The sequence below is a fragment of the Enhydra lutris genome, unplaced genomic scaffold, assembly GCF_002288905.1.
Source record: "Enhydra lutris kenyoni isolate GAN:26980312 unplaced genomic scaffold, ASM228890v2 scaffoldscaffold46, whole genome shotgun sequence".
NCBI lineage: Eukaryota > Metazoa > Chordata > Mammalia > Carnivora > Mustelidae > Enhydra > Enhydra lutris.
This window is the reverse complement of record NW_019154130.1, coordinates 4,551,662-4,578,622: the sequence shown is the minus strand read 5'-3', so window position 1 is coordinate 4,578,622 and position 26,961 is coordinate 4,551,662. Positions and strand designations below refer to the sequence as shown.

Below are 26,961 nucleotides of genomic sequence, written 5' to 3'. Positions count from 1 at the left end.
GATTACCCAAGTATTTTCTGCGTTGCAAATAAAAGGCAGTGTAGCCTCGAAAGAGGAAGACTCTTTGCTGTGCGACAGTGGAGAAGTGGACGGAGGGAAGCCCGGAACAGTGGGGGAGCGGGGTTGGGCCAGGGCCACCTGCGGTGCCTCGACTCACCTTCCAGAACATCTGTTGTGGGCAGCATGAGCTGTGTGGGAGTTCCCCGAGTCCATGGGAGACCATGAACGGTGGACCTTGAACATCTCTGTCGGATTTGGGCTTGTAAGCCCTCCCTGGACAGTAACGTGTTGTAAGGAAATGGGGGTGGCCAGACTCAGAGCAGACCTGTCCTCTTAAGTAACCAACCGCCCTCTTGTCTTAGGAGCAGCTGCAGAAGCTGGAGGTTGAGCTGAGAGAAGTCACCAAGAACAAGGAGAAGCTGAGGAAAAACTTGCTGGAGCTGATCGAGTACACTCACATGCTCAGGGTGACAAAAACCTTCGTTAAACGGAATGTGGAGGTACTGACCGCCGCCCCTGCGCCGAGACACATTCCTTTTGTACGAATCTCGCTCCTGCAAGGCTTCCGGTTGGGTTATCTGTTCTCAGAGATCTTGATCTGACCTTTATTTTTCAGTCAGGTTATAGGACATTAAAGAGTCAAGCCTTATCCTGCATTGGTTGGTTTTAGCAATAACGATACTTCCTATCCATAAAATTGCTTCAGTTTGTAGCCGAAAAATGAAAGAAATGGGAAAGTGGAGTTTGAACTCCAAAATTGTTTCTTCTTTTCCTGCCAAATTGCTAAGAATAAAGGAATTCACAACGAGTGTCTAGTTCATGAGTGGAGTCTGTGTAATAGCCCCGCCCACAGCGGGATGCAGAGGGGACAAGGTCGCTGTCTCACTCGGTGGCTGTGTCTGACCGAGCGCTCTGCCTCCTAGTGAGGCAGTGACATAAGTTACAACACCCTTATCTCTAGCAACCTGACTTCGAGGAGTTCTTTACACAAGGGATGGGATCTTTTTAATTTACCAGAGCTGTGTTCCACATCCGAGTTACCCTGGGGCGTCAGTACCAGGTCGGGCAGCCGGTTAGGATGCTCCGTAAACTCGTTCGGAAACGTGACTTGGGAAATAAAGTGTCACTTGTAATGAGACACGCTTGGTTTCATATTTCTTTGTAGTTTGAACCCACTTATGAAGAATTCCCTCCCTTAGAGAATGATTCCTTGTTGGACTACAGCTGTATGCAGAGGCTGGGAGCAAAACTGGGGTAGGTGACAACCGCCGGGGGGCTGGGCGTCCCGCTGTCCTTGTCGTCCGCAGGGGGATGAATGCGACCATTCGAAAGCCTGTGGTGGAGTGAGAGAAAGTGAATATCTGTTTGAGAAAACACTGTACTTCTGTGTTTGCCGAGAGGAGTTATTCAGCTGTATTGACTTTTTAGATAAATACCATGGGAACTTCTTCTCTTGGTATAATGAGCTGGAAAGAAGGAACGTTTATGCCATTCAGTGCCATTCCAGTAAGGCTAAGATAATTGCTCAGTGAAGCGTCAGCTCCTGTTTTGTTTGGTGGAAACATAGGGGCTAAACTGAGTTGGTTAACTCATTAATTGTATTTTAAGGATCTTTTTCTGCTATTAATCCTTTCTGTTTACTCCAGCCAATGGTAACTTGTTTCCTCATGTGATTTGTGAGTTCTTTTTATTACGAACATCTGTTCCTCTGTTCCTTGTCTGTAGGAATCCGATGACGATTTAGTTTGAGGATGTATTCCTTCAACGAGAATTTGTTTTTACATCTGTCAGATAATGGGGAGCATTCCACCAGCCTGGAATCATTTTACATTAATTTCTCAGCTTGGATTTTTTTGTTTTTCCTTTTCTTGCTATGCAAGTAATGTGAATTTCAGCCACGAAATTGAGTGCATTCTAACCTGTGGTTATAAATTCTCAAGGCAGGGGTGCCTGGGTGGCTCAGCTGGTGAAGCGTCTGCCTTTGACTCAGGTCATGATCTCAGGGTCCTGGGATCGAGGCCTGAGTTGGGCTCTGCTCAGTGGGGAGTCTGCTTCCCCCTCTCTCTCTGCCCCTCACCCCACTAGTGCTCTCTCCCTCTCCCTCTCTCTCTCAAATAAATAAATAAAAATCTTCAAAAAATAAATAAATAAATAAATTCTCAAGGAAGACTTTCCCTCTTCTATCTAGAACCCAAACTGAGATAAATAAGTTTATTTGAGGGTTCATTTGTAAGATGAAGTTTTTTTTTTCTAGTCCACCCATTCACTAAGGGTGTAGGTCTTTGGGGGTGAGGGGGGTGGGAGTCCCAACCTTAGCAGGCATTGGGAAAGATTCAGTTTCATCTTCTTAGCTTACATAGACCTAGTGCCTGTCTCCTGTCTCCCGTGCTGACCTTGAAACTGAAGGCTTTAAGATACTGGGTTAGTGGAATACATCAAGGTAGCTGAGATCCTGGTTTATTTTTGGATCCCAAGAATTTCTCTTAATTATGGGCGCAGCTATACCCTTGAAGGGATGTTTCAAAAATAAGTTTTTGTAAAAGATTTATTTACTCATAGAGAGAGTGGGAGAGTATGTGTGTGTGTGAGGAGGGGGAGGGGCAGAGGGAGAGAGCACCTTCAGGCAGACTCCCAGCTGAGTGTGGAGCCTGACCCATGGCTCGATCCCACAACTCTGCGATCACTACCTGAGCCAAATCAGGACTTGGATGGGCCACTAACAGAGCCACCCAGATGCCCCCCCCCCCAATTTTTTATCTAGCATTTTAGATATTTTGCATTTGGAGGGCTTTTAGAACATCTTCACCATTTTGCCTGAAATGATTCATTTCTCCTTTTCATGCAATCAGAGAATTCCTTGCTTTCAACTTGTCTCTGTTGTCTCATAGATTTGTATCTGGCCTAATTAACCAAGGAAAAGTGGAAGCATTTGAGAAAATGCTGTGGAGGGTCTGCAAAGGGTACACCATTGTGACCTATGCAGAGCTGGATGAGCCCCTCGAGGACCCTGAAACGGTGAGTCAACGTCACGATCACCTTTTATTGATGACAGACTGACAGTGGCGTTGGATGCACGGTGCGCACGGAGCCCCTTGAGAGTGAGTTGTTCACCTGAGGCCTTATCATCCCCCAGGGCATTCGGGTGTGGCTCTTAAAGTCAAGGGCTCTTTCTTGAAATGCCTCCCAGAAATGAAGGGAGACACGTCGCTGCCCTCCAGGCCTCAGACCCCAACCGGTACCACCTTTTGTAGCGAAGGTCTAGTGCAGAATCAGTTTGGATCTAACTGTCCCATCTCTTTGGTCTTCTTCATTCTGGGACAATTTCTCAGTCTTTCCTGGACTTACAGAACCTTGATATTTGAAAATTCTTAGGTAGAATGTCCCTGCATTTGGGTTTGTCTGATCTTTCCTCATGATTAGATCCGGGGCATGGGTCTTTGGCAGAAGTGATGCTATGTCCTCCTCACTGCGTCCCACCGAGCGCGTGATTTGGCTTGTCCCGTGGCTGGTAACGTTTACTTTGATCGCTTGGTCGAGGTGGTGATGCTTAGGCTTCTCCAGTACGAAGTCATCTTTTTCCTTTGTAATTAATACATGTTTCGGGGGACACGCTTTGAAACTGTAACTATGTAACTACGTCATTCCTTATCAGATTTCCTTTTCCATCCTCCCTCCTCCCCTCCCTCCCTTCCTTCCTAAAGTGTGAGCGGTGGGATTAGAGGTGGGGAGACATACAGAGAAGTGGACTGCAGAGATGTATTATCCTGAAAAGACAACTCCCCTGTAGTTACAAAGGAAATACGTGCTTGTGGCAGGAAATTGGGAACAAAATGGGAAAGATGAACGAGAAAATTAATCTTCACGATCCTGCTTAGGGAGAGCCCGTGCTGGCTTTCAGTGTGCATTCTTCTGGTGTTTGTTCTGTAGGAGATGGGGTGTTTGATTTGACAGCTGGCGCTCGGGGTCGAGGATCTGGTTATTGTGTCAGGTTTAGGGCCTTTTGGGTTGACCATCTCATCCCTTCACGTCGTTGCAGACACCAGAGCGTATTTCTAGCTATTTCCCCTCTGTCGGTCTTGTTTCTAGGTGCTGACCACTCTGTGTCGGAGCTAGACTCTGGTGATTTCCCTTGGTTCGATGACCTATATTCTGTGTTGTGTGCTGTCCCTGTCCCATCTTCCAACCCGAGGTGGTTACTCTCCTTGACCCAGTAGTAGTTTTAAAATTGGGGCATCTTCAAACTCAGGTTTGCTATAAATGCTGTTTTCTTTCTTCCCCCCAGTTTAGTTTCTTCTGTAACTTATTTTGGAATAATTTCAGTTTCTAGAAAACTTGCCAGGAGAGAACAGAGACTTGTATCCCTTCACCCGGATTTCCCAGTTGTTCCCACATTCCCACATTTGCTCCATCAGTCACGTGCTCTCTCGGCGACTCTGTCCCCATTTTCACTAGGTTCTTTGCATGCCTGGGGAGAGGAGGCCGCAGATATGGCTCCATCACCCCGGAGTTACTCCCGTGTGTGTGCCCCCAGGCAAGGATGCTCTTCCAAACCACCTGCCCCCCATGAGAGAAACCAGTGCAGGTGCAGCACTTTTGTCCAGTCAAACATGCCATTCCCGCCTCCCAGCGGTTCTCCTTCCTTCCTGGCTCCAGCTCCCTCCCTGGGCCTGCAGTGGCGTCGGGAACATGCACCCCATCCTGTGGGCCGACCCCTCCCTCGGGCCCCCTGAGATTTCTTCACAGCCAGACTCGGGCCACGTTCTAGGCAGGGACAACCTTGGAAGTCTCTCTGGCCACCTCAGCACCCACCACGTGACACGTGATGTCACCTGGTCACGTCGGTGTCTGCCGGGTTTCTCCACCGTCTCATTACCACGTTGCCCTTTGTGGTGGTTTAGTAATTTCCAAGCTGTGCTCATGTCCCTTTTCTCACCAGCCCGTCCACCACACTAGCATCCGTGGACGACTCTCGTGAACCGGTCCCCTCGGTCATGGTTGCCATGCGGTCCTCATTCCTGCTCTGCTTACGAGTGATCGCACAGAAGGCCGGCTTCCCCGCCTCGCATCTGTGGACTCGTGCATTTCCATTGTGTTCGATGACTCGTAATCTGTTACAGTCCGTATTTATTTGGACACTCAAATTGTCCCTGATGATTTGGCTGCTGAGGGTCCCTTCCCTCATGGTCCTGTGTCCTTTGGCCTCTGGCAGCTTCCGCCGAGCCTTCCCTTCCTTTGTGGCACAGTAAGATGCCCCAGCTTCGTCCTGTGCTTTCCCTGCCTCAGCCTGAAATTGGCCATTTCTCCAAGGACCGCTGGTGCCTTTTAGCAGAGGACGATGTTCTCAAAGATCTGGGTCCCAGAGTGCCGCTGCCCCTGGGCCCTCTGAGCAGTCGGAGCGTATGTGTACACACACGTGCGTGCACTCACACGCAGCCGTATGCACTTCTGTGGCTCCCTGCGCTTCGAGATTATGAAACCATGTGCTAAAACTATAACTCAAAATCCTGACTGGTTCTTTCTAGGTGGAACCTTTTTCCCTGTGTTGGCAATCTCTTTCCTGCCAGTGAGAAATCTGGCTCCCGTTATCCTCAGTACGTTTCATGAATTGTGTGGTCAGTGTACTCACTTATTCAACGTGACCAATCTCCCAGCCACATAGGCCATCTCCTCTGCCCCCGCTGCCCTTTGTCCTTGCTGTGGGGACCCACCTGCCTGTGCTTCCTTGAGGCTCCCTGACCTGTTCCCCATCTTTTGTGGTCTGGAGCTGGATTCTTGGACCGCCTCTCTCTTCTGTGTGCCCTCAGGGATCCTATATAATTTCACAGCTTTAAATACTGCCTCCCAACTGCTTAGCTTGGATCTCTCCCCACAAAAGCAGACTTTTGTATGTAACTGGCTACTCTAGGTCTTCTTTTAAATCCTTGGAAGACATTTCTACCCGATGCCTAAAGCTGGACTCCGGATCTTTCCTAGCAAACCTGCCCTGCCCCGCTTGTCCGGCTCGGTAAGTGGCAGCTCTGTCCTTTTGACTGCTCAGGTCCTACATCCTGGGGGTCCTCCTGATTCTTCTCTTTTCTCTCAGACCTTGTGTTAATCCTATGGCAGGGTGACTGGAGATGTGTTCTAACTAGGAAGAGACTCTGGTCTCCTGGTCCCGCCCCCTGATCCAGGACACGAGCGGCCACACCTCAAGTTCTTCCCTTCTGCAGCAGCCTCTGTCCTCAGTTCCTGCCCCGGCCGCTGCCCTACCGTGCTCTGTCCTCCCAGCATCGAGAACCATCCCTGTAAGCCTTCACTTCACTTCCCCTCTTAAAACCCACCACGGGCTTCCTGTCTCACTTGGCAAAACGCCCAGAGCCTTATAGCGTCCCCTCTTGTGGCTTCAACACACATCTGCCCTGTCCACCCCCCATCAGTGTGTGGCTTCCTTGCTGTCCCTGTACCTGCTTCCTCACGAGCTCTCTGTGGCTCAGAAGGCCCTTCCCGCAGTGGCCACATGGCTCCCTTCCTTCCTTTAGGCTTTAAGCTCCGATGTCCCCTTCTCAGAGAGGCCTTCTCTGGTCACCCTATTTAAAGTCACAGCCCCCAACCCCATGCCCCCCTTCACCTCCTCCAGCTCTGTTTCCTTTGGAGCAGTTACCACTTCTCCCCATGTGGTGGACTCTGTGTTTTCTTTGTGTCTCTTGCTGGGAAATTGGATACCTCCCCACCCCTTCCAGGTCAGGGATTTTTGTCTCTTTTGTTCAGTTCCGTATTCCTAGCACCTAGAACAGGGCCTGGCAAATAGGCTAAAAACGTACTCAGTTTTATTTAGAGAGTATTTCTCAATATTTATGGTAGTTCTGTAGGGCCTCCATGGACACGTGAATTATTGATACTGAACCACTCACTGTCCTAGGGAAACACAGGGTTAGTTTCTGTGAGCCTCTGCTCACATTTTTGTCCACCGATCAATACTAACCTTGTTTTATGTGTGTTTCTATTTAATATGTATTGTGGATTCATTAACACGGAACTCTTGCCAATAGCGCTATGACTCACGCCTGCAGGAAGCTTATCTGACACATGGCATGTTGTGTGTGAGGCGCATCTCTGCCTTCTTGGGCCCAGGAACACTAGCTAGCACTTCAGCATTACGCCCGAGGACCATTTTAAATAGTGAAACCACCAACAAAGAGCCCAGAAGTGTGAAAAACATAACTAAACCGTGACAAGGCTCCTTTACCGTTTGAGATGGACCCAGAAGGCAGAGAACCGCCCTGTGTGACCTCCACTGGACTAGGCACATCCGGGGACTCGGACTTTGGGCCACTCTGCATGTCTGTAAATGACCCCACGCCACTGCCAGGGCTGATGTTAGGGGGAAGAACATGTGGCCAGGGTGGGCGAGGTGCGGTTACGGAGCCTGGGGGCCCGAGGGCGTCTGCATCTGTTGAGGGTGTGAAGGGGCCAACTTGTGACAGAATTTGAGCTGCCAGAGTCCTCATTCTGGACACAGGAGTAACAATGACCCTGATTTCTTCTTTTAGGGAGAAGTTATAAAATGGTATGTGTTTTTAATATCCTTTTGGGGAGAGCAGATTGGCCACAAAGTTAAGAAGATATGTGATTGGTAAGAACAAGAAATGTTTCATTTCATCTCTGTGCTCATATACAGTGGCTTCTGGTTCTTCCTAAATAGCCCTGTGTTCGAGGGGAAATGCAGTGGGTGCAAAGATTGCTGTGCTTAGTTCTGTGTCTTTGTTTTTAACGCTTAATTAGCCCTCTCTCTTGCCAGCGTTGTACATAAGATGCTTTAGAAGTAGAGACTGTTTTTAATAACATTCTCAGGTTTTATTTCCTCCCTGGGCATCAGGGCTTAAGAATAATTGGAGAAGGAACCAAATTTGAATTATTTTGTGCCTCCCTGTTGCGCTGAGCTCCACAGAGGCCTGTCTGTCATCAGGGAGCATCTGGTTCATTTTAGGCCGAACATTCGGCAGGTTTCTCTGTGCGCCGCGGGGGAGGAGGCCCGGGTCCGGAGCCTGGCGTTGCCACCCACTCGCTGGGTGAGCTCGGCGAGCCCCCATGGCCAGGCCTCATTGGGCTTTGGGACTGAGGCGACACAGGCGAGGAGTGCCTCAGCGAGAATCTCACTGTGACGTATATTCTCGTCAACAGTGGAAAAATAAGCAAAAGCCAAACAAAAATGTCAAAGAACGCCCTTTGTTTTTAGATGGTCTTGTTTCTTTGGGAGTGAGGATGGGCTTGGGTATTTCCTTTGCAAAGTGTTTCCTAGAGGCTGATTCTCAGTCACGGGTGGCCTGGAAAGCCATTTCAGGTTTTATATGGACAAATCTGGTGTTACTCTTATAAATATATATTTATTTTAACATACAGTAGAAAAACTAACCAGCACGCAAACTCATGATTTCATAGATATTGTTGCTTGGGATAAGGCTAGAGTTAAGTAATTTTAATAGTCACAACTTAAAATGTTAAGTGTGGCATAAAAATGTCAAGGTGGATGGGAGATCGCAGGCGGGGAGGGACAGCCTCCTCTCCCCATGTGTTGGGGTGCTGTGTGGCCCCCAGGAGATGGGCCCTGGGAGATGAGGGAGAGGTTTACTGCACCACGTGTCCAAGGCAGTTGCTAGGAAACCAGAGCTTTTTTTCCCTCCCATCGCCCTTTATTTTCTCTTTCTTTTAAGGTAATCACTGTTGTGTGTTCTTGCTTTTGTGTTTCAAACTTGTTTAATGATTCCCAGCCCAAGGATGGTGGTGAATTTCAGAAAGTAGGAATTGGGAGCGAGCTCTCCGGGGATGATTGAGGGCAGGAATGGAACATGGAACCGAGAGAGTTTGCTCGATTTGTTCCTCCTTCCTGTGCACATTTGTTGAGTGTCTCTGTGCGGGTCTGCGCACTGTGGGCCGGTGCGTGTCTGCGCCTTTTTCTCCCAAGGGGCTGCTTTTATCCCATTTGGAGGGAGATGTGCTCGCCTGGAACACTGAATTTAGTTCTGGTGTTTGGTGTAGCCTCTCCTGGTCCCGACGGATGCGCGACTATTAAATTCTGTCTTCTAGTTACCACTGTCACGTTTACCCCTACCCGAACACTGCTGAGGAGCGGAAGGAGATCCAGGAGGGACTGAACACCCGGATTCAGGATCTTTACACTGTGAGTGAACGGGAAATGGTCGCCTCCTTCTCTGAGGCGTGTAAAACATTTATAAATCCGTTTGCTTTCTTTTTTGATACGGAAAATTTTGGTGCAGACAAATCAAAGTGTTTCAGGGAGATTGGGCCGTTACTTACCTCCCTCCTCTTCATGCAAGTTTTCTTTTAGCGGCCTGTTAGAGACCCAGGTGGTGTCGAAGGGACTTTGGAGAAGATGCTCTGGTCATCAGTGTGTTTAAAGTGGTGCCCGTTATTTGCTTTCACCACGTTAACTGATGTTTCTGCTAATACCGGTGAGAGCTCTTGGGGCAAGAAGTAGACTCTGACCCACTCCAGCAAAAGGGGTTTCAGGCCACATGTGGGGTGGAGGTAGTGGCTGTCAGGGTTGACAGGTTGCTGAGCTGAGGCTGGGAGTGGCAAGAGTGGGGAGCTCCATGGGCCCAGCCCGGCCAATGCGTTGCCACCCAGATGGTGACATCTAACCGTTTCCTGTCCCCTTGGGGTGGTGTCCTGGAGGGGCAGCTCCCTAGAGGGAGCCTCAGGTCGCCTGGGCTTAGGTTTCCGCCCGCTTCCCAGTGGTGCTGGGGTCAGGACGAGGAGGAACGAGCCGCTCCCGTGCCTGCCCCCAGGAGAGGCAGGTGCCTGACGGATGGAGACCGACAAGTGTCCCCAGTGCTGGAAGCCTGTGTTTGTTCCCACCCAGGTGCTTCACAAAACTGAGGACTATTTAAGGCAAGTGCTGTGTAAAGCCGCCGAATCCGTCTACAGCCACGTCATCCAGGTGAAGAAGATGAAGGCCATTTACCACATGCTGAACATGTGCAGCTTCGACGTGACCAACAAGTGCCTCATCGCCGAGGTCTGGTGTCCCGAGGCCGACCTGCACGACCTGCGCCGGGCGCTCGAGGACGGCTCGGTAAGGCGGCCTGGGGCCCGCCCCCGCCGGGACCAGACGCCGGGATGGGGCTGCTCTGGGGGCGCGGGGGAGCCGACTGCCCCGCACAGGGGAAGCGGGACAGTCCTGAGTGGTGAGAGGCTGCTGAGCGGGCTGGTGTCTGGAGAGCCAGAGCTGTGCCGTGCATGTGTCGTTTGTGCTTGGAGTACGGAATAGGGTCTCGTGGCTGAAAGTAAGATGTATATAAAGTAAAGGACACAGTGGAGTGGCCTCCTCCTACCCCTGTTGTCTCAGAGATAACTGTTGCTCCGTGTTAACCTCTTTGAGTTTCGTAGTCGTAGGTAAGCAGGTATGAATGGGTGGTTTTCTTTCTTTTTTTAAAAGATTTTATTTATTTATTTGACAGAGAGAGAGAGAGAGATCACAAGTAGGCAAAGAGACGGGCAGGGCGGTGGGGGGCGGAGCAGGTTCCCTGCTGAGCAGAGAGCCTGTTGTGGGGCTCCATCCCAGGACCCTGAGATCATGACCTGAGCCAAAAGCAGAGGCTTAACCCACTGAACCACCCAGGCGCCCCAATGATAGTTTTCTTCGCAAAGACGTGCCTGCTATTCATTCATACTGTTCTTTTCACTTAATCAGACTTTCCTACTTTCTATAACTATGTAATATTCCACTGTGCAGATGTACTATTGCTAGTTGCATGGGTCCCCTGCTTGTTCAGGTGGTCTGTGGTGTCTCGAATGCCACCGCAGTGACTAACACCTGACCCGTCTGCAGGAGAAAGTCCCAGATACTGCCTGGCTGCGTCGGTTTGATGATACCAGCCGCTGCCCTGCTCTTATTCTGAGTGAAGTTGAAAATCTTTTCTGTTCAGGAGCCACTTGAATATTCCTTTTTTTTTTTTTTTTTTTTTTTAAGATTTTTATTTATTTGACAGAGAGACAACAAGAGAAGGAACCCAAGCAGGGGCAGTGGGACAGGGAGAACAGGCTTCCCGCAGAGCAGGGAGCCCGGTGTGGGGCTCGATCCCAGAACCCCAGGATCATGACCTGAGCCAAAGGCAGATGCTTAATGACTGAACCACCCAGATGCCCCTATAGTTTCATTTTTTAATTAAAAATTTTTAATTTAAATTGAGTTAATTAACATATAATGTATTGTTAGTTTAGAGGTCAGTGATTCTTTTAATACATAGTTTAAAGCAAGTTTCAGAAGAGTTCTCCCGAATTATGCTTTTTGGTATTGGTTCTGTTCTCTTGCTCTGGTTTCCTCCTTCAGGACCCGCTGTCAGGTTTCAGTTGAACCTTCTTTGTTTTTCTTCAGTGTTTGTCACTTTTTCTTGAGTCTTTTTTTTCCCCCCTCTTGAGTCCTTTTTATCTTTCTTTACTTCTTTTTGATTTTTTAAAAATTGCCATTCTTTTGCCTATTTCTCTTATGGCTTTGTTAACCAGGAAGGTTTCTTCACCTTGGGAGTTCCATCTAGTGTTGTCTCGTTGCTGAATATTTTTTCTTTTATTTCTGATTGCTTTCTGAGTTCTAACCTCATTTATAATGGTATTTATCTAATAAATAAATACCTATCTAATAGGTATTTCTAATACCTAATTCTGTTTCCTAGTGCTTTTTCATATCATGCATTATTTTCGTAATTTTTTTTGCTCATCTTGAAATGAGTAAGGTAAATTTTTGTCTATTTTGTGGACATGTCCTTCTGGCGTGGTTTCCTTGTCCAGAAGGATATTGTTCTGCTCAGTCTTCTTTTACTATAACTTTATGTAAGTTTTGACCTCCATCCTTCGTTTGATCACTCTAAAATGTAATGAGTTTTCTGAAAGCATGTTTAAAACTCAAGGAAATTCTGTATTAGACATAATATATATTTATGCATTTGAAAATATTTTTAAGATACCAAAGGGAACCATGCATTACATATAATTTAAATACATCGTCTGTTTTTATCTTGGCTTTATGGAACATGTTCAAAGTACTTAAGGAACTTTTAAAGGTACTTCAGGATCACTTTCCTAACTTCACAGAATTTTCTTTACTACTTCTGAGCAGGGATCAAAAATCTGTAAGCCCCTGGACCTGAGGCTTCCTCTCTCCCTCTTTTACCTGGGCCTTCTCTTTCCTTATCTCTTTTGTTCCTGTCCTGCTCAGTTTCAGTTTCATTCCTGGGTCTCTCATCTGTGGGGCGCCCCTGTGGCGGGAGGATGTCCCGGCCGGTGTTCTGTGAGTTTGGGGGGCTGGACTGCTGTGTCCCCGCAGACCTCACTTCCCATGGACCCCTTGCACTCATATGCTCTGGAAGTAGACAGAACCCTTCCCAGTTCCAGCTGCTTTTCTTGGGTCAGCCTTCTGTGCTTTCCAGGGAATGCCTTTGACTCTCTTGGGATGTTTCTTCCTTGGGTCTCTCTAATGCCACATTGCTTCCCTCGCTTCCTCTGGTCTGGAGACTCTTACCGTGCAGGTGTCGTTGTGTTGAGCAGTCTGTCCCCATTTGCGTGTGGTGGCTTGTGGGGACATGCTTTTGTGAGAAGTGTTGTCTGTGGGATTTTGGTTTTGCTCTCTGGTTGCCCTGTCTGCTCTTGAAGGGATTCGGGGAGGTTCAGAACTATGTGCCATTTGGGAATCCCCCAATCTGGGATTCTGGGATTCCCCAGAATCCCCTTACCAGCAAGTATCTTAAATAGAATTTGACTGGAAAATCGACTCCTCTTCTAATAACCTGTTTTACTTTATTTAAAAAGGTTTTACCAGGGCTCCTGGGTGGCTTAGTGGGTTAAACCTCTGCCTTCGGCTCAGGTCATGATCTCAGGGTCCTGGGATCAAGTACCACATCGGGCTCTCTGCTCAGCGGGGAGCCTGCTTCCTCCTCTCTCTCTGCCTGCCTCTCTGCCTACTTGTGATCTCTTGTCTGTCAAATAAATAAATAAAATCTTTAAAAAAATAAAATAAAATAAAAAGGTTTTCCCTCCCATTATAAATAAACACATTTCTGAAGAATTGTGAACACTGAAGGAACAAGCTATGTACAGGACTTTGCTGTACTAATGTTGACATTTTGATTCATCCTCATCTATTTTTTGGTTTTATTAGCTAATATTGTATAGTTGTCTCCAGATTCCTCTTGAACATTTTTAGAGATAAAAGATTAAATTTCAGTTTTACGTTAGTGATTCTGAGACTGCCTTATGTATATTCCCTGTCATTCCCGGCCCTGCTGTCTGCTTCCCGCCCTTGCAGCCTGGCTACATGCTTCCTTCTGTAAGATCGAACCCCCAAGTCCTGCCCCCCAAGACTTCCTGACTCCTGTGGCCACTCAGCTGCCCTTGACTCAGCCCCGCCGCCCCAGTGGTGGTTCGCACGTCCCCGTGGGCCACGCAGAGCCTTACCTGTCTGGGCTGGCACGGAGCCATTGTTTGCTGAATGAACTCTTGGATGGTAATTTTTTCTTTCTTTCTTTTTATGTGAAAGAGAGAGAGTGGTGCTACGATCCCCTCATTTATGAACACAATCCCAACAAAAGAAACACCCCCAACTCTCATCCGCACCAACAAGTTCACCGAGGGGTTTCAGAACATCGTGGACGCCTACGGAGTTGGGAGCTACAGAGAAGTGAACCCAGGTCGGAAGCCTGAGGAGTTTTTGTCTGATCCGCCGCATCTGCCTGCAAGGATGCGGCTGGCGCTTGCGAAAGCAGGCTCAGGGCTCCCGTCGTGTTGTCTTGCTTCGCGTAGAGCACTCGTGTCCGCCTGTCCATTCTCTTTCGGGAGTTCTGGAGAAGGTCGAGTGTTGGCATTAACTAGAATTTTCTGCCTCTGGCGAACCGAGTCTCTTGCTTTGCTCTCCCTGCAGCTCTCTTCACCATCATCACTTTCCCCTTCTTGTTCGCCGTGATGTTCGGAGACTTTGGACATGGCTTTGTGATGTTCTTATTTGCCCTCTTGCTGGTGTTGAATGAAAACCATCCCAGACTAAAGCAGTCACAGGAGGTAAGAGCATAGACACTCCCGCTTGTTATACTTGGGTGGGTGATTAGTAGTCCTTCCCCTCTTTTTGACTAAACAGGGGACGTTTCTCAAACGTGGGTGTTTGGCAGTAAGCGTCCCTGACTGGGCTGGAGGGGGCGTGGGCCTGTGGGCAGCGCTGGGCGTCCTCTACTCACGGCACCCGCTTTGCCCGCAGATCATGCGCATGTTTTTCAACGGCCGCTACATCCTGCTGCTGATGGGGCTGTTCTCGGTGTACACGGGCCTCATCTACAACGACTGCTTCTCCAAGTCGGTCAACCTGTTCGGCTCCGGCTGGAACGTGTCCGCCATGTACAGCTCCAGCCACGCCCCGGCGGAGCGCAGGAGGATGGTGCTCTGGAAGTAAGCGCGCGGCCCGGGTCACCTGCGCGGTGTTCGGGGGAGAGCGTTTCCCCGAGGCTGCTCCGTCCCCCCGGCCGCGCGGCCGCTCACTCCGCTCTCTGTTACAGTGACTCCGTCGTCAGGCGCAGCAGGGTTTTGCAGTTGGACCCGAGTGTTCCTGGAGTGTTCCAAGGCCCTTATCCTCTTGGCATCGATCCCGTGAGTGTACTTTTTCCTCGTCATGATCGCGGCTTCCTCTGGGGCGCCGCCTGGTTGTCATCGTCACGGGGCTCCCTCGGGCTCTTGGGCACGGCTCACGCCGTTGCTCACGGTGGGGAAGATGCCCTGGGGGCTTTCTGCGTTGGCGGCGGTGGCCCATGTGCGTCATGAACTTGGTTTATGTGCCAGTGAACCATGTGCCAATGAACTCGGTTTAGAGATGAAGCTGAGCTGTCCCTTTGGGAAAGCGGGTCAGTGCAGAGGGGGAGCTACACTCTGTCATGGTTCCTGACCTGTTTTTACTCTAGGGAGAGCCAGCCCTTCGGGAGCCATTCAATGCAGGCTGCTCCCTATGTTTCTTCTTTGTATGTGGGGATTATTATTATTTTTTATCCTTTGCTCTAGAAAGAAATAATATGGAGTTTTAGAGCCTGAAAGGGAGCTCAGCGTTCTCAGGGTGCTTGTGGAAGTAGTTTTTGAAATGGGAAGTGTTGGAAAGGAAGATGTAGCTGCAGGGGGCCAGGAAGGACTGCTGTCCCCCGCAAGGTTGTCCCCCCGCCCCCCGCCCCGCCACACCAATAGCACTCAGTGAGCCAGTTCCCACCCCCCCACTGCAACCACCAGGCCTTCATCAGGCTCCTACCAGGCCTCCTCCAGGCTGAGGCACTGTTTTCCGGGACTATTGGGCATCTTCTGGAGGAATCTCACCCTGGAAAGGGGAGCTTAGAGACCAGCTCAAAATTGGTCTGGGGGCACCTGCTGTAACTGCATACAGGAATGAGGAAACAGAATGACACAGGTCCAGCCTGCCTTCATCCGAGCTGTCTAAGCCTCCGAATTGTTCTGTTCATTCTCACCTCTACACATAATTTGTATAATTCAGCGTTTTTGCCTTCTGTCTTCATATAATTGGAAGCGTGAAAAAACTTTTATTATAATTCCCTTTGGTTTTGGAGGCAAAGTCCTAATAACGTGTGGCCTAACTTGAAGGAAAGAAACGTTTCTGAATAAAGGCCCCAAGAAAGAAAGTTCAAGTGGGTGTTTTGAGGGGGAGGAGGAGACCGAGGCATGGTACTGCTTCCTTTTGCTTTGGTTTAATTTTAAAAATCAACATTACTCTGATACAGTTCAAAAATAGAGCCTTGTGTGTACCTCATGTATGTACAAGGTCCAGCTTTCCTGAAAGGTCTCCCCCACCCCGTCCTTATCCCCTCAGCCCCCCACCTCCAGCACGGAAACCGCTGGGGTTAGTCTCTCGTGTTTCCTCGCAGGTGTCTTTGTGAACATACAGATGCACCTTTCTCTCCCCCCTTCTTTGCCTGAAAGATCGTTCTGTGCCCAGTTGCGTTTAGCTTAGTCGTCGGACAGAGACTTCATGTCGCCGTTGCTGTGTCGCACTGTTGCTAGTTTTCCTGCTGTCCTGCCCCCTCCAGCCCTCTGGGTCTCACAGTGGCCGCTGGCAGCAGGCTCTTCCCACGGGTCCAAAGAGTCAGGCTGAAGTCAGCCGAAAGTCCTCTTTGTAAAGTCTTACTTGCACTTAAAAAGAACAAGTCTTTCTGTCCTAAGAGGTCCTATTTCCCTTTTCCTAATCCCCTCAAGTGAGGGACTCTCAGAATGATTTTTTCAGAGAGTGAGAGAAGCAGTCACAGTGGGCTCTGAAGGGGCTGGGACAGGGAGCTGCGGGGAGTCCCGCTGGAGCTCCCTTATCAGCAGCGTGGTTTGGCTGTTCTGCGCTTCTGCTTCCTTCCTTCCTCTCTCCCTCCCCCTCCTCTTCTCTCTCTCTCCCCCTCTCCCCGCTTCCTTGTTTTCTGTTAAACTTTATTATAAAATGCACATACACAGAATGTATAAAACATGTATGTAAAGTTACAACATGCATATATGTATGGCCCAGGGTAAGGGACCCGGGGACCTGGAACAGACCCCGCTCTCCCCAGCTGTCCCCAGAGGGAACTTCCCACCCGCCCCGGACTCTGTGTTACTCTTTCTCTTGCACTGCCTTTTAGTATCGCCGCCGAGGCATGGATCCCTAAACACAGTATTGTTTCATTTGGTGTCCTTTGAACTTTATGTTAAAGATAGAATTGTTTGTAATAGTCTGTGGCCCTGGTTTAAGAAAATCAGCGGTTCTCAGCTCAGAGGCGTCAAGAAGAAAGTCTGAATATTGCCTTCTTTTTAAATCTCTAGCTGCTTTTTGATTTAAGGTAGGAAAATTTGCCCAGTGTCACCTGTGTGCCCTCAAGCAGTTGAAGGAAGTTAAAGATGTCTTGTCTTGTTTTGTTTTGTCTTCAGATTTGGAACTTGGCCACAAACCGTCTCACTTTTCTAAACTCTTTCAAAATGAAAATGTCTGTGATTTTAGGAATTATTCACATGACTTTTGGAGTCATTCTGGGAATATTTAACCACTTGTAAGTACAGATTTTTTTTCTTTTTAAGCAGTATTTATAAGCCAAGCTTGGTATTTCTTAAACTTTGCTTCTTGAGGGTAGACTGTCCGGGTGTTAAAGGCGGCTGGTGCGGTGGTGTGTTGTTTCTGTCATTCGGTGGTGACAATACAGGTGTTTGTTCAGTGATGGGTTTATTTAGCAGCTATGTATTGAGTGTATAGCACACGGGGGCACTATACTGCGTAGGGTACTGGTCTACGCTCTGCGCATCGAGTGGTGCTGAAGACAGAGAATACAGGCTTTGCCCCCATGGAGTCCGACATTCGAGGGAGGGAGGCATGCAACACATACGTTCCGATTTATTTCTGGAACTGATTTTTGTTATGTTCTTTTTTCATTTTATAAATTAGCAAACTGTTTGTTTATCAGCACTAGTGTGTAAAGAGGAAGATGTTGTATTTTTTTTTAATTAAATTAAATTTTTTTTAAATTTTATTCATTTTTTCAACAGAGATCACAAGTAGGCAGAGAGGCAGGCAGAGAGAGAGAGGAGGAAGCAGGCTCCCCGCCAAGGAGAGACCCCGATGCGCAGCTCGATCCCAGGACCCTGGGATCATGACCTGAGCCGAAGGCAGAGACTTTAACCCTCTGAGCCACCCAGGGGCCCCTTAATTTAATTTTTTTTTTAGATTTGATTTATTTATTTGACACAGAGAGAGATCACAAGTAGGCAGAGAGTTAGGCAGAGAGAGGGGGAAGCAGGCTCCCTGCTAAGCAGAGAGCCTGATGCGGGGCTCGATCCCAGGACCCTGAGATCATGACCTGAGCTGAAGGCAGAGGCTTAACCCACTGAGCCACTCAGGCGCCTCTGTATTTTCTGACTCTAACTGGGTCTTACGATGAAACACCAGCATTTTCACTGTGCTTAAACTTGTTTTCTTCATGGACGTACCTGAATCCTGTACGAGTTGTCAGAAGACAAAAGATGTTCCACCGAGCTAGGCCTTGTCACAGGGAATGGAAGATACTTTACTCTTTATTCTCTATCTCAGTCCAGACTGGCTCAGGGTTTGATTGATTCCTTTTTCCCTAGGCATTTCCGGAAGAAGTTCAATATTTATTTGGTTTCCGTCCCGGAACTTCTCTTCATGCTCTGCATCTTCGGGTACCTCATCTTCATGATCGTCTATAAGTGGCTGGTGTACTCGGCCGAAACCTCCAGAGTTGCCCCGAGCATTCTGATTGAATTTATCAACATGTTTTTATTCCCGGCTAGTGAAACAAACGGCCTGTACGCAGGGCAGGTAGGTAATGCTCTTTTCCACTCTTAGGAACTTAAAGGAAATCCTCCCGAGAGCCTTTTTGTGTCGATTAGTGGGTGATGGAAGGTGCTTTCCACAGGCTTCCTGGGCACGTAGGGGCTTTCTATTTCTCTGGACGTGATCACATGAGCTGCCACCCTGCCCTGGATGCTGGGCTGGGGGATCTGGTAGAGCAGTGTCGTGTGAACTCGCTGCCACTCGTAGCCGTCTGAAGGACTGGGAAGAAAGTGTATTTCTGGAGGGTTTCTGAGTGCTGGCGAATCCCCCTGTTTTTCTAGTTACTTTATTTTTTTATTTTTTTAAAGATTTTTATTTATTTATTTGACAGAGATCACAAGTAGGCAGAGAGAGAGGAGGAAGGAAGTTCCCTGCCTAGCAGGGAGCCTGATGCTGGTCTCAATCCCAGGACCCCAGGATCACAACCTGAGCCAAAGGCAGAGGCCCCAACCCGCAGAGCCACCCAGGCGCCCAATATCCCTACTTTTTTTTTTTTTTAATAGATTTTATTTATTTATTTGACAGAGAGAGATCACAAGTAGGCAGAGATGCAGGCAGAGAGAGAGAGGGAAGCAGGCTCCCTGCTGAGCAGAGAGCCCCGATGTGGGGCTCGATCCCAGGATCCCGAGATCACGACCCGAGCCGAAGGCAGAGGCCCAACCCACTGAGCCACCCAGGTGCCCCAGTATCCCTACTTTTTAAAGAAAAAAGTTAGTTTTGTTCTGAATCCTCTTTTAGTATTTTTCTCATGTAAAAGTATTTTTCTCATGTTTCATCAGCTTATGATGTGCTCATGTTCCTCACGTCCTCTTTGGAATGATAATGAAAAAATCCACAATAGGAATATAAAGAAATGAACAGCTTATGTTGGTATTCGCCCTCTTATGGTATTTTCAGAAAATTAATTAGCTGGAGTTTGAATCTGTCTAGAATTTTCTTACTCATTCCTTATGGATCGGAACAGAATGATACTGTCCCACTCTGTCGGCAGTGTTACTCTTCGGTTCTAGAATTCAGCCAGGAGTCTAGAAGAGATGAAGCTGCAGACAGGATTTGGCTTGTGTTTACCCTCTGTTCCTTGTTACTGCGAAGAAGGAGACGCCATCCTTGGTCTTCGCTCACCAGGTGGAGCGGGGACCAGGTTCGCACCGTCCTTGCATCCTAATGGGCTTCCTCCCCTTCCGCGCCCGCAGGAGCACGTGCAGAGACTGCTGCTGGCCGTCACCGCGCTGTCTGTCCCCGTCCTCTTCCTGGGAAAACCGCTCTTCTTGTTGTGGTTGCACAATGGGCGCAGCTGCTTTGGAGTGAGCAGGGTAAGCGCGAGTCGGGAGCGTGTGCGCGGGCGGTGAGCCGAGTCCGCTTTCAGGTGCATGAGGAGGAGCCCAAGGGACCCTTTCGGAGGGTCTCAGAGTCCTGACTTCGGGCCAGAGCCTCGTTCCTTTGGCCTGCTGTGGCCCGTGCTCTGGAAGCTTCTGCAGCGCATTGCCCCCGCCCCAGCGAGCAGCGGGCCTGTGGGGAGTTGGAGCCAAGTCCTTCAGCTCGGTTACTGTCGTTAAAGCGCTTCTGTGCCTTGATCTGGATTCTTGATTTTTTTTTTCCTTTAAAGTGGTTTTTGTTTTAATGTAAATAATGTAACTAAATTATAGAAAACATGGAACGTAGAGAAAGCGGGGCCCTCTTTTGTCCCTCCGTTATAGCCAGGGTCACCCTTTCGCTAGATTTCTTTCTAGACTGTTTTCCTGTGTGTCTGCTTTCTCATTTTACTTCTTTAAAATCTACTGTGATAGAACAGACACAACAGACGTTTCCATTGTAACTTTCTGTGAGTGTGCAGCCCGTGGCACCAAGCACGTTCCCAGGGCTGTGCGGCCTCTGCCCCCGCCCGACTCCAGAGCTCTGTCATCCTCCCCAGTGGGGACCCTGGCCCCGGGATGCCGACTCCCCACTCTCCTCCCCGGCCCTTCTGCCTGCTGTTGCTGGGGTTCGAGTCCTCCCTGTGTGCGGGGACCACACCGCGTCTGTCCTTCTGTGCCTGCCTGTGTCACTGAGCACCATGGCTCCAGCTTTACCCATGTCACAGCGGGTGTCACAACCCCACCCCTTCTAAGGCTCAGTCACGTTCCGTTGCGTGGGGGACCTCATTCTGCTTGTCGGTCTGTCCGTCCGTCGGCGGCTGCTTGTGCTGTTGCTGCCATTTAGCGTTTGTGGCTAATGCTGCTGGGGGCGCGGGCGCGTGAAACTGTTCCAGCCCTTGCCGTCGGTGCTCTTGGGTACGTATCCGGAAACGGAGCTGTGGGATTGCGTAGAGGGGCTTTAATTTTCCGAGGCCCCATCGCTGTTCTCCACGGCGGGTGCGCGCTTCTCATTCCTGCCGGCGGGGAGCGGAGAGCCGGTTCCTCCGCGCCGCATGGAGACTTACTGGTCTTTGAATAACAGCCATCTTCATGGGGGCGGCAGTGCTCGTGGCCTTGCAAACAACTTTTTAATTTAATTTAATTTAATCTTTCTGATTGCAAGTTTTTATGTAAGTTCTGGTTAGTTAACACATACGGTACAGTTGGTTTCAGGAGTAGAATTGAGTGATTCCTCACGTACACACAACACCCAGCGCTCCCCGCAACAAATGCCCCCCTTCAGGCCCGTCCCCTACCAACCGTTGGTTTGTCCTCGGTTTGTTCTTTGTCGTTAAGCCTCTCTTAACGACTTTTTTATTCTCAAAGAACTGAGTCCTTAAGAGAAAGGAAGGGCCTCTGATGTTGGATTTGTCCCGTCCTTACGATTTCAAAGGCAATGACTCCGCCTTCTTTTGGTTGTTGTCAGAGTGGTTACACGCTTATAAGAAAAGACAGCGAGGAGGAGGTTTCTCTGCTGGGAAGCCAAGACATAGAAGAAGGAAATAACCAGATGGAAGATGGATGCAGAGAAATGACATGCGAAGAGGTAATCTTCTCCGTTACTGTCGAAAACACTACACTGGAAGCCAAGCTCTCCGGTGCCTGGCTGGCTCAGTCGGTCGATCTCAGGGTGGTGAGTTCGAGCCCCACGTTGGCATAGAGTTTGCATAAAAAAAAAAAAGAGCGAGTGAGAGAGAAGAAAAAGCAACTAAGCTTTCATGGAGGTAATCACATGAGAATGATGATAAAAATCATCTTAAAAAACAAAGAGAGAATGAACTCGAGACACTGTCACACAAGCTTCCCAGACGCTGCTTTGGTCATCCGTTCGTCAGAAGGGTTCTTCTCATTTTGCTTTTTCAACTTTGCGGTGGGATTTGTAGTGTTACTATCACGTGCTGTCATGTGAAGCGACTTCAGGTGTCCCGAGCACTGCTTTTGGAAGATTCTTGTCTCAGAGCTTTGTCCTAGTTGCGAGGAGGAGGAGGCCTGCTTGACGGCAGCTTTCAGCGCAGCCTGCTGACCGGCTCCCGTCGGCACAGCAGCCGTGTGAGCTCCAGGCTTACTGGTTTCTGGGTCTCCAACTCCAAGAAGTCTGGGAACTTCTTGCTTCTTTGCAAGTTTGTTTTCCGTTCTGAAGCCACTTGGCCCCACGATTCTGGAACCTTGGCCACAGCTGGTGCTGACTGATTTTCTTCAGTCTTTCAGTAGGAGAGAAAAGCGCTCTTGGCTGATTGTTACATTAGGAAGAATCCCCAGGACGTACTGTGACGATCTGTCTGGGGCCCCTCGCCATCCCCAGACCAACAGCTGCTCGGGTAGTCTGCACGGGCCGCTGTAGCACAGAAACCGACTGCCAGAAGTCCAGGTTCAAGATGTTGGCGGCGCTGGTTTCTCTTCCTTGGCTTGTGGACGGCTGCCTTCCCAGTGTGTCCTCATGGGGCGTTGTCCTCCATGGGCATGTGTCTCTTCTTGTAAGGACACTCACCCTTATGATCTCTCTTCATCTTTTTTTTTTTTCTTTAAAGATTTTATTTATTTATTTGACACACAGAGAGATCACAAGTAGCCAGAGAGGCAGGCAGAGGGGGGTGGGAAGCAGGCTCCCCACTGAGCAAAGAGCCCGATGTGGGGCTCGATCCCAGGACCCCGAGATCATGACCCGAGCTGAAGACAGAGGCCCAACCCACTGAGCCACCCAGGCACCCCGATCTCTCTTCATCTTAATGACCCCCTTCAAGGCCTTGTCACGAGACACAGTCACAATGGGGATCAGGGCTGTAACACAGGAATTTGGAGGGGGACACAGCTCAGCCCGTGAAGAGCTGGGGCTGGGGGTTTGGAATCAGTGATGGGAGAAGCAGATTCCCCCAGAGAAGGGAGGCACAGTCCTGGCCACACACAGCTAAGCCGTTTTGCTACTCCATGTTCGTGGAAGCTTCCTTTGGTCATCGATAAAGACTGAACAAAATTTCTTATAATCAACATTTTATAATTATTACGTAATTCAGTGTTTTGATTTGGGACAATTAATGATTCACAAGATCATAAAAAAGACCAAGAAGCAGAGCCGGGAGAGTGTCGGGGGCCTCCTTCCCAGGGTCACGCAGCCTTTTCACCGTCTGGGGCCCCTCTTCACAGTTTCTATTTGTGAGGCTTGCGTTTACCTCTCAGACATGCACGGTAGCCAGAGTCTAGCTCCTGAGTCACGCTGGGCTGTGAGGGTGCCATAGGGGAAACTGAGGCCGGGAGAGCCGCTGTGTAGGTCACAGAGTGGTCTGTGGTAGAGCTGTGAGTGGAGCTCGGATCTTTGCTTCACTGTTCCTCATGCTCTGGGTGTTGTCCCCAACATTGCAGACGCCACTTCTGTCACCGAGAGCGAGGGGGCGGAAGTGGAACACAGGGTGACTTGTGGGAGCGCGCGGGCAGTACACTGGACCTAACACATGTGTGATCTCTCCCAGTTTAATTTTGGAGAAATATTAATGACCCAAGTGATTCATTCCATCGAGTACTGCCTGGGATGCATCTCCAACACCGCTTCCTACCTGAGGCTCTGGGCTCTCAGTTTGGCTCACGCACGTAAGTCTTCGCTCAGACCCGTGGTTCCCAAACTCTGTGCTGAGACACCCCACCATGCCCCAGGGAACCCCCAGGGAGGCGCCGTGGGCCATCTCACGTATCCAAGGAAGCACAGTCCCATCTTTCAGATGCTGTGTGAACTAGTGTTGTGTGGGGACAGAGCCAGCCCGACTCCAGTCTGGGTCAAGTCCTCTCTCTGGGAGGGAGGCCTCGGATTTTTCTGGCATGCCCCGTCTTCCTCAGGGTTTGAGATGATCAGGGGCTGGTTAGCCTCAGGGGCTGGTTCACTTTGACACGAGAAGCAGATCACATCTGGAGTGGGTGTGTGTGTATTATTTTGTGGGTAATGAGTCAAAATTGTCAGAAGGAAACCTGGTCCCATGAGCTAATGGCGGTGCCTCGGCACGTGTGAACGGAAGTGAGCTCTGCCAACTCCCTCCCCCCGCAGAGTTGTCTGACGTCCTGTGGACCATGCTGGTGCGCGTGGGCCTCCGAGTGGACACCACGTACGGAGTCCTGCTGCTGCTTCCGGTTATCGCGCTCTTTGCAGTTTTGACAATTTTCATCCTTTTGATCATGGAAGGCCTTTCTGCATTTCTTCACGCCATACGCCTCCACTGGTGAGTTCGAAATTTAGCTTTGAGACTGTTATTTAAAAAAAAGGAACCCCCTCCCCGCCTGTAGATATACATAACCCCGCACAGATCTGGCCACTTCATGGAGGCTGGTGCTTGCCTTCCCGACCCTGTGATCTGGATTCAGATCCCGTGAGTTAAAATGATATTTTGTTTCTGAAAGATTATCACTGACAACTAAAAGCAAGTTTATGCTTGCTGAATACCTCTGTGTGTTTAATGCTTTTAATTCATTTGGGGGGTCTGAAAAATTCCTTTATCTTATTGTAAAATAAAGTAAAAATTCTTACGTATTTCTTAACGGTTTCTAGCATACATAGGCTTACTTGTGTGTGTGAAAGTACCAGAGTGCAGAGAGAGGCGCGTCTGTGTGGAGTGCATGAGGTGGCGTGATGGGTTTACACACGGAGAAAGGCAACATGGGGCACATGCAACATTGTGTGTGTGTGTATTTTATTTAAGTCAAAACATTTGTGCCATGAGAGCACATACAGAAGGGAAGCAGCTTCAGCACAGGAAATTTGTTTTTTTGTTTTTATTTGTTTTTTAACTTACACATGTTGTTTTAAGAGATGTTGGAAGTGTTATTCACAATCTTTCATTGATACGCTGAATTTTTTTTTTTTTTTTTTTAGGGTAGAATTTCAGAACAAGTTCTACGTTGGTGCAGGCACCAAATTTGTTCCTTTCTCATTCAGACTGCTTTCGTCGAAATTCAGTGACGACGTGGCATGATCGCGTTGCCGTACCTAACAAGCTGTCAGATTTATGGAGAATTATCATGTTACAGAATTTCATTTACGTCAGATTTACGATAGGAAAAATTCCGTCTTCATTGATTGCCTTATGATATAGCCAAATAATTCTGTAAGATATACCTCTTCCTCTGTTAAATATTTTGTAAAGTTTATCAACTTCAGATCTCTAAATTTCTTTCAGTTTTTACAATGAGCAAATATAAGTCAAGGCCCAAAGTTACGTTTAAGTTATTTTTAAAAATACAGGCTTGGGGGAGAGAAGCAGTTTTGAACGGCTCATTGAAAATGGTTTTAGATACTCAATTCCTTTTCACCCTATTAAAAAAAAAAAAGTCATTCTGTTGCTTGACGTTGTCAGATAATATTTTCCAACAGCTGAGGTTAAGTATAGTTTTTTAAAAAAATTTAATGACGGATAATCAAAAGATTCACGTTCTGCCTGATTACAAGTATGTAAACATTTTTTTACTGTATGCTGTCTAGGCCTGCAAGTAGGGGACTGTTTCTACAATTTTGTCCTGTTTTAATAATTGGGGAAAATGGGATAAAATAACAAACAACAGATGGTTATCCCACTTGTATATTTTTAAAAATATTCTAATCCTCTTATCCTTATGTAAAGCCAATTATGATAATTGTATGTTTGAAAGATAAAACTGTATCCTGAGCCTTAAAACCCAGCGTGACTGTAGAAGATACAATGTGGATGTGATTTGAACTTAGAGACCAGCTTAGCTGATGTTACTGATGTTACTGAACCAAAAGGGGTTTATAATGAGTGAAGGGAAGAGCAAAAAGTAGTGTTTTGTATATTTTTATAACAAAATATAAATTAAGATATTTTACCATGAAGAGATTGCACCTCGAGAACAGTATGATTATAATTTTTTACTTTCAGACTAATTCTAAATAAAGGTCTGATAAAGGAATTTAGAGTTAATTTAAACTTTCAAACACTGTTGGGATCAATTGAAAATGAATTCTTACTATCTGCAGTTTAAATTCGTCTGTTCACGTGACATTCAGTTTTGAACGAATGTGGGTCAGTCCTACTGAACATTTTAACCTGTCCAGACAGTCCCTGACTTAACAATCGTTCGATTCAGTGAATTTTGATTGAATGATGGTGCGAAAGCCATACGCATTCTTGGAATTTCGAATCTAGACCTTGTCGCGGGCTCACGATCCACGGTCCTGTGCTCTCTTGTGATGCGGGGTCACGGCCACTGCTCCTCGTCAGCCCTGCGATCACGAGGGTCCCAGACGCCCCCACACCCTCACGGCGGAGCCGTCTGTTGCTGTCAGCGCGGGAGTCAAGAAATGACACGAGGGAGTCGACACTTCCTTATAGAACAGGCTTCGTGGTGGGTGATTTTGTGCAGCGGGAGGCTCGTGTCGTGCCCTGCGCGCGCGGAAGGTGGGCTGGAGGTTGGCTGTGCTGGATGCGTTTTCAACTTAGCAGATTTTCAACTTATGCTGAGACCCCATCGTAAGTCAAGGAAGATTTATTTTCTTGTAAATTATGTTCATTTTTCGTATTTTACTGTAGTTGATTTTAGATAATTATTTTCAAAAAGAAATCTGCAGCGTTCTCACTTCCATCACGTTCTTAGGAAGGCGCACGAGAAGGCGGGTTTGTCACCGCGCTGCTTCCCCTGGCTGGTGGCGGAGCTTGGAATTTTCATCCCGAGCCGAGCTTCCGGGAACCCGGAGTCTAAGCGTATCTTATCAGGGAACGTCAAGACCGGTTTGCTGAGAGGCACGGACTGAGCGCGCTGACCTGTGACTCCGCCATGAAACGCGCCGGGCTGCTTCTAAGCGAGCGGTTTCCCAAAGCCGGTTTGGAAGGGCTGCGTTTTGTCCTTCCTGTCACAGTGTCAGACCTAAAACGGTGCTGATGAGGCTCTGGGAATTGGTTCTGCTCCCAGAGTTCAGTTTCCCCGGCAAGGGGTAATGTTGGTTGGACGCTTCTTTGGGCGTGGGGGGGACGCAAAATCTCAGTAACGCTGCTCAGGTCGCAGACTTGTCCCTCCCAGCTGGCATCTTGATTACTCCTTACTCCAAGGAACTGTGGTAAGAAAATGGTAACTAATTCATCCCTGGGAAACCCCCGATTTCAGGGCGCCATTAACTGATCTGTAAACAAGGGACATGCGGCGTCTGCTGGAATCTTTTAGGGCCCCCTCTGGTAACTTGTTAGGGGCCAGTTGGTCATTCTTAAGGAACAGCTCTTATTGGGATATAGAACAGAGAGGGCA

General features: G+C 48.6%; 1 protein-coding gene across 2 annotated transcripts in view; it reads left to right on the top strand.

Annotated features, from left to right (window-relative positions):
- The window catches only part of LOC111156406 (ATPase H+ transporting V0 subunit a2), a 35,634-nt gene extending 8,673 nt beyond the window's left edge, over window positions 1-26,961 (top strand). The window contains exons 4-21 of one of the 2 annotated variants that reach the window (XR_002641202.1): window positions 363-500; window positions 1,166-1,254; window positions 2,889-3,015; window positions 7,530-7,612; window positions 9,064-9,157; window positions 9,860-10,072; window positions 13,529-13,679; window positions 13,910-14,046; window positions 14,240-14,427; window positions 14,535-14,625; window positions 16,918-17,036; window positions 18,109-18,319; window positions 19,528-19,647; window positions 21,155-21,274; window positions 23,193-23,310; window positions 23,759-23,930; window positions 24,581-26,192; window positions 26,317-26,961. Coding sequence is in view for 1 of the 2 variants with exons in the window: in XM_022517274.1 (XP_022372982.1) it covers window positions 363-500; window positions 1,166-1,254; window positions 2,889-3,015; window positions 7,530-7,612; window positions 9,064-9,157; window positions 9,860-10,072; window positions 13,529-13,679; window positions 13,910-14,046; window positions 14,240-14,427; window positions 14,535-14,625; window positions 16,918-17,036; window positions 18,109-18,319; window positions 19,528-19,647; window positions 21,155-21,274; window positions 23,193-23,310; window positions 23,759-23,930; window positions 24,581-24,680 (2,271 nt within the window). In the remaining variant the exon portion in view is untranslated. Of the gene's footprint in view, window positions 1-362; window positions 501-1,165; window positions 1,255-2,888; window positions 3,016-7,529; window positions 7,613-9,063; window positions 9,158-9,859; window positions 10,073-13,528; window positions 13,680-13,909; window positions 14,047-14,239; window positions 14,428-14,534; window positions 14,626-16,917; window positions 17,037-18,108; window positions 18,320-19,527; window positions 19,648-21,154; window positions 21,275-23,192; window positions 23,311-23,758; window positions 23,931-24,580 lie in introns of both variants that reach the window. The other variant, XM_022517274.1, reaches the window with a different exon arrangement.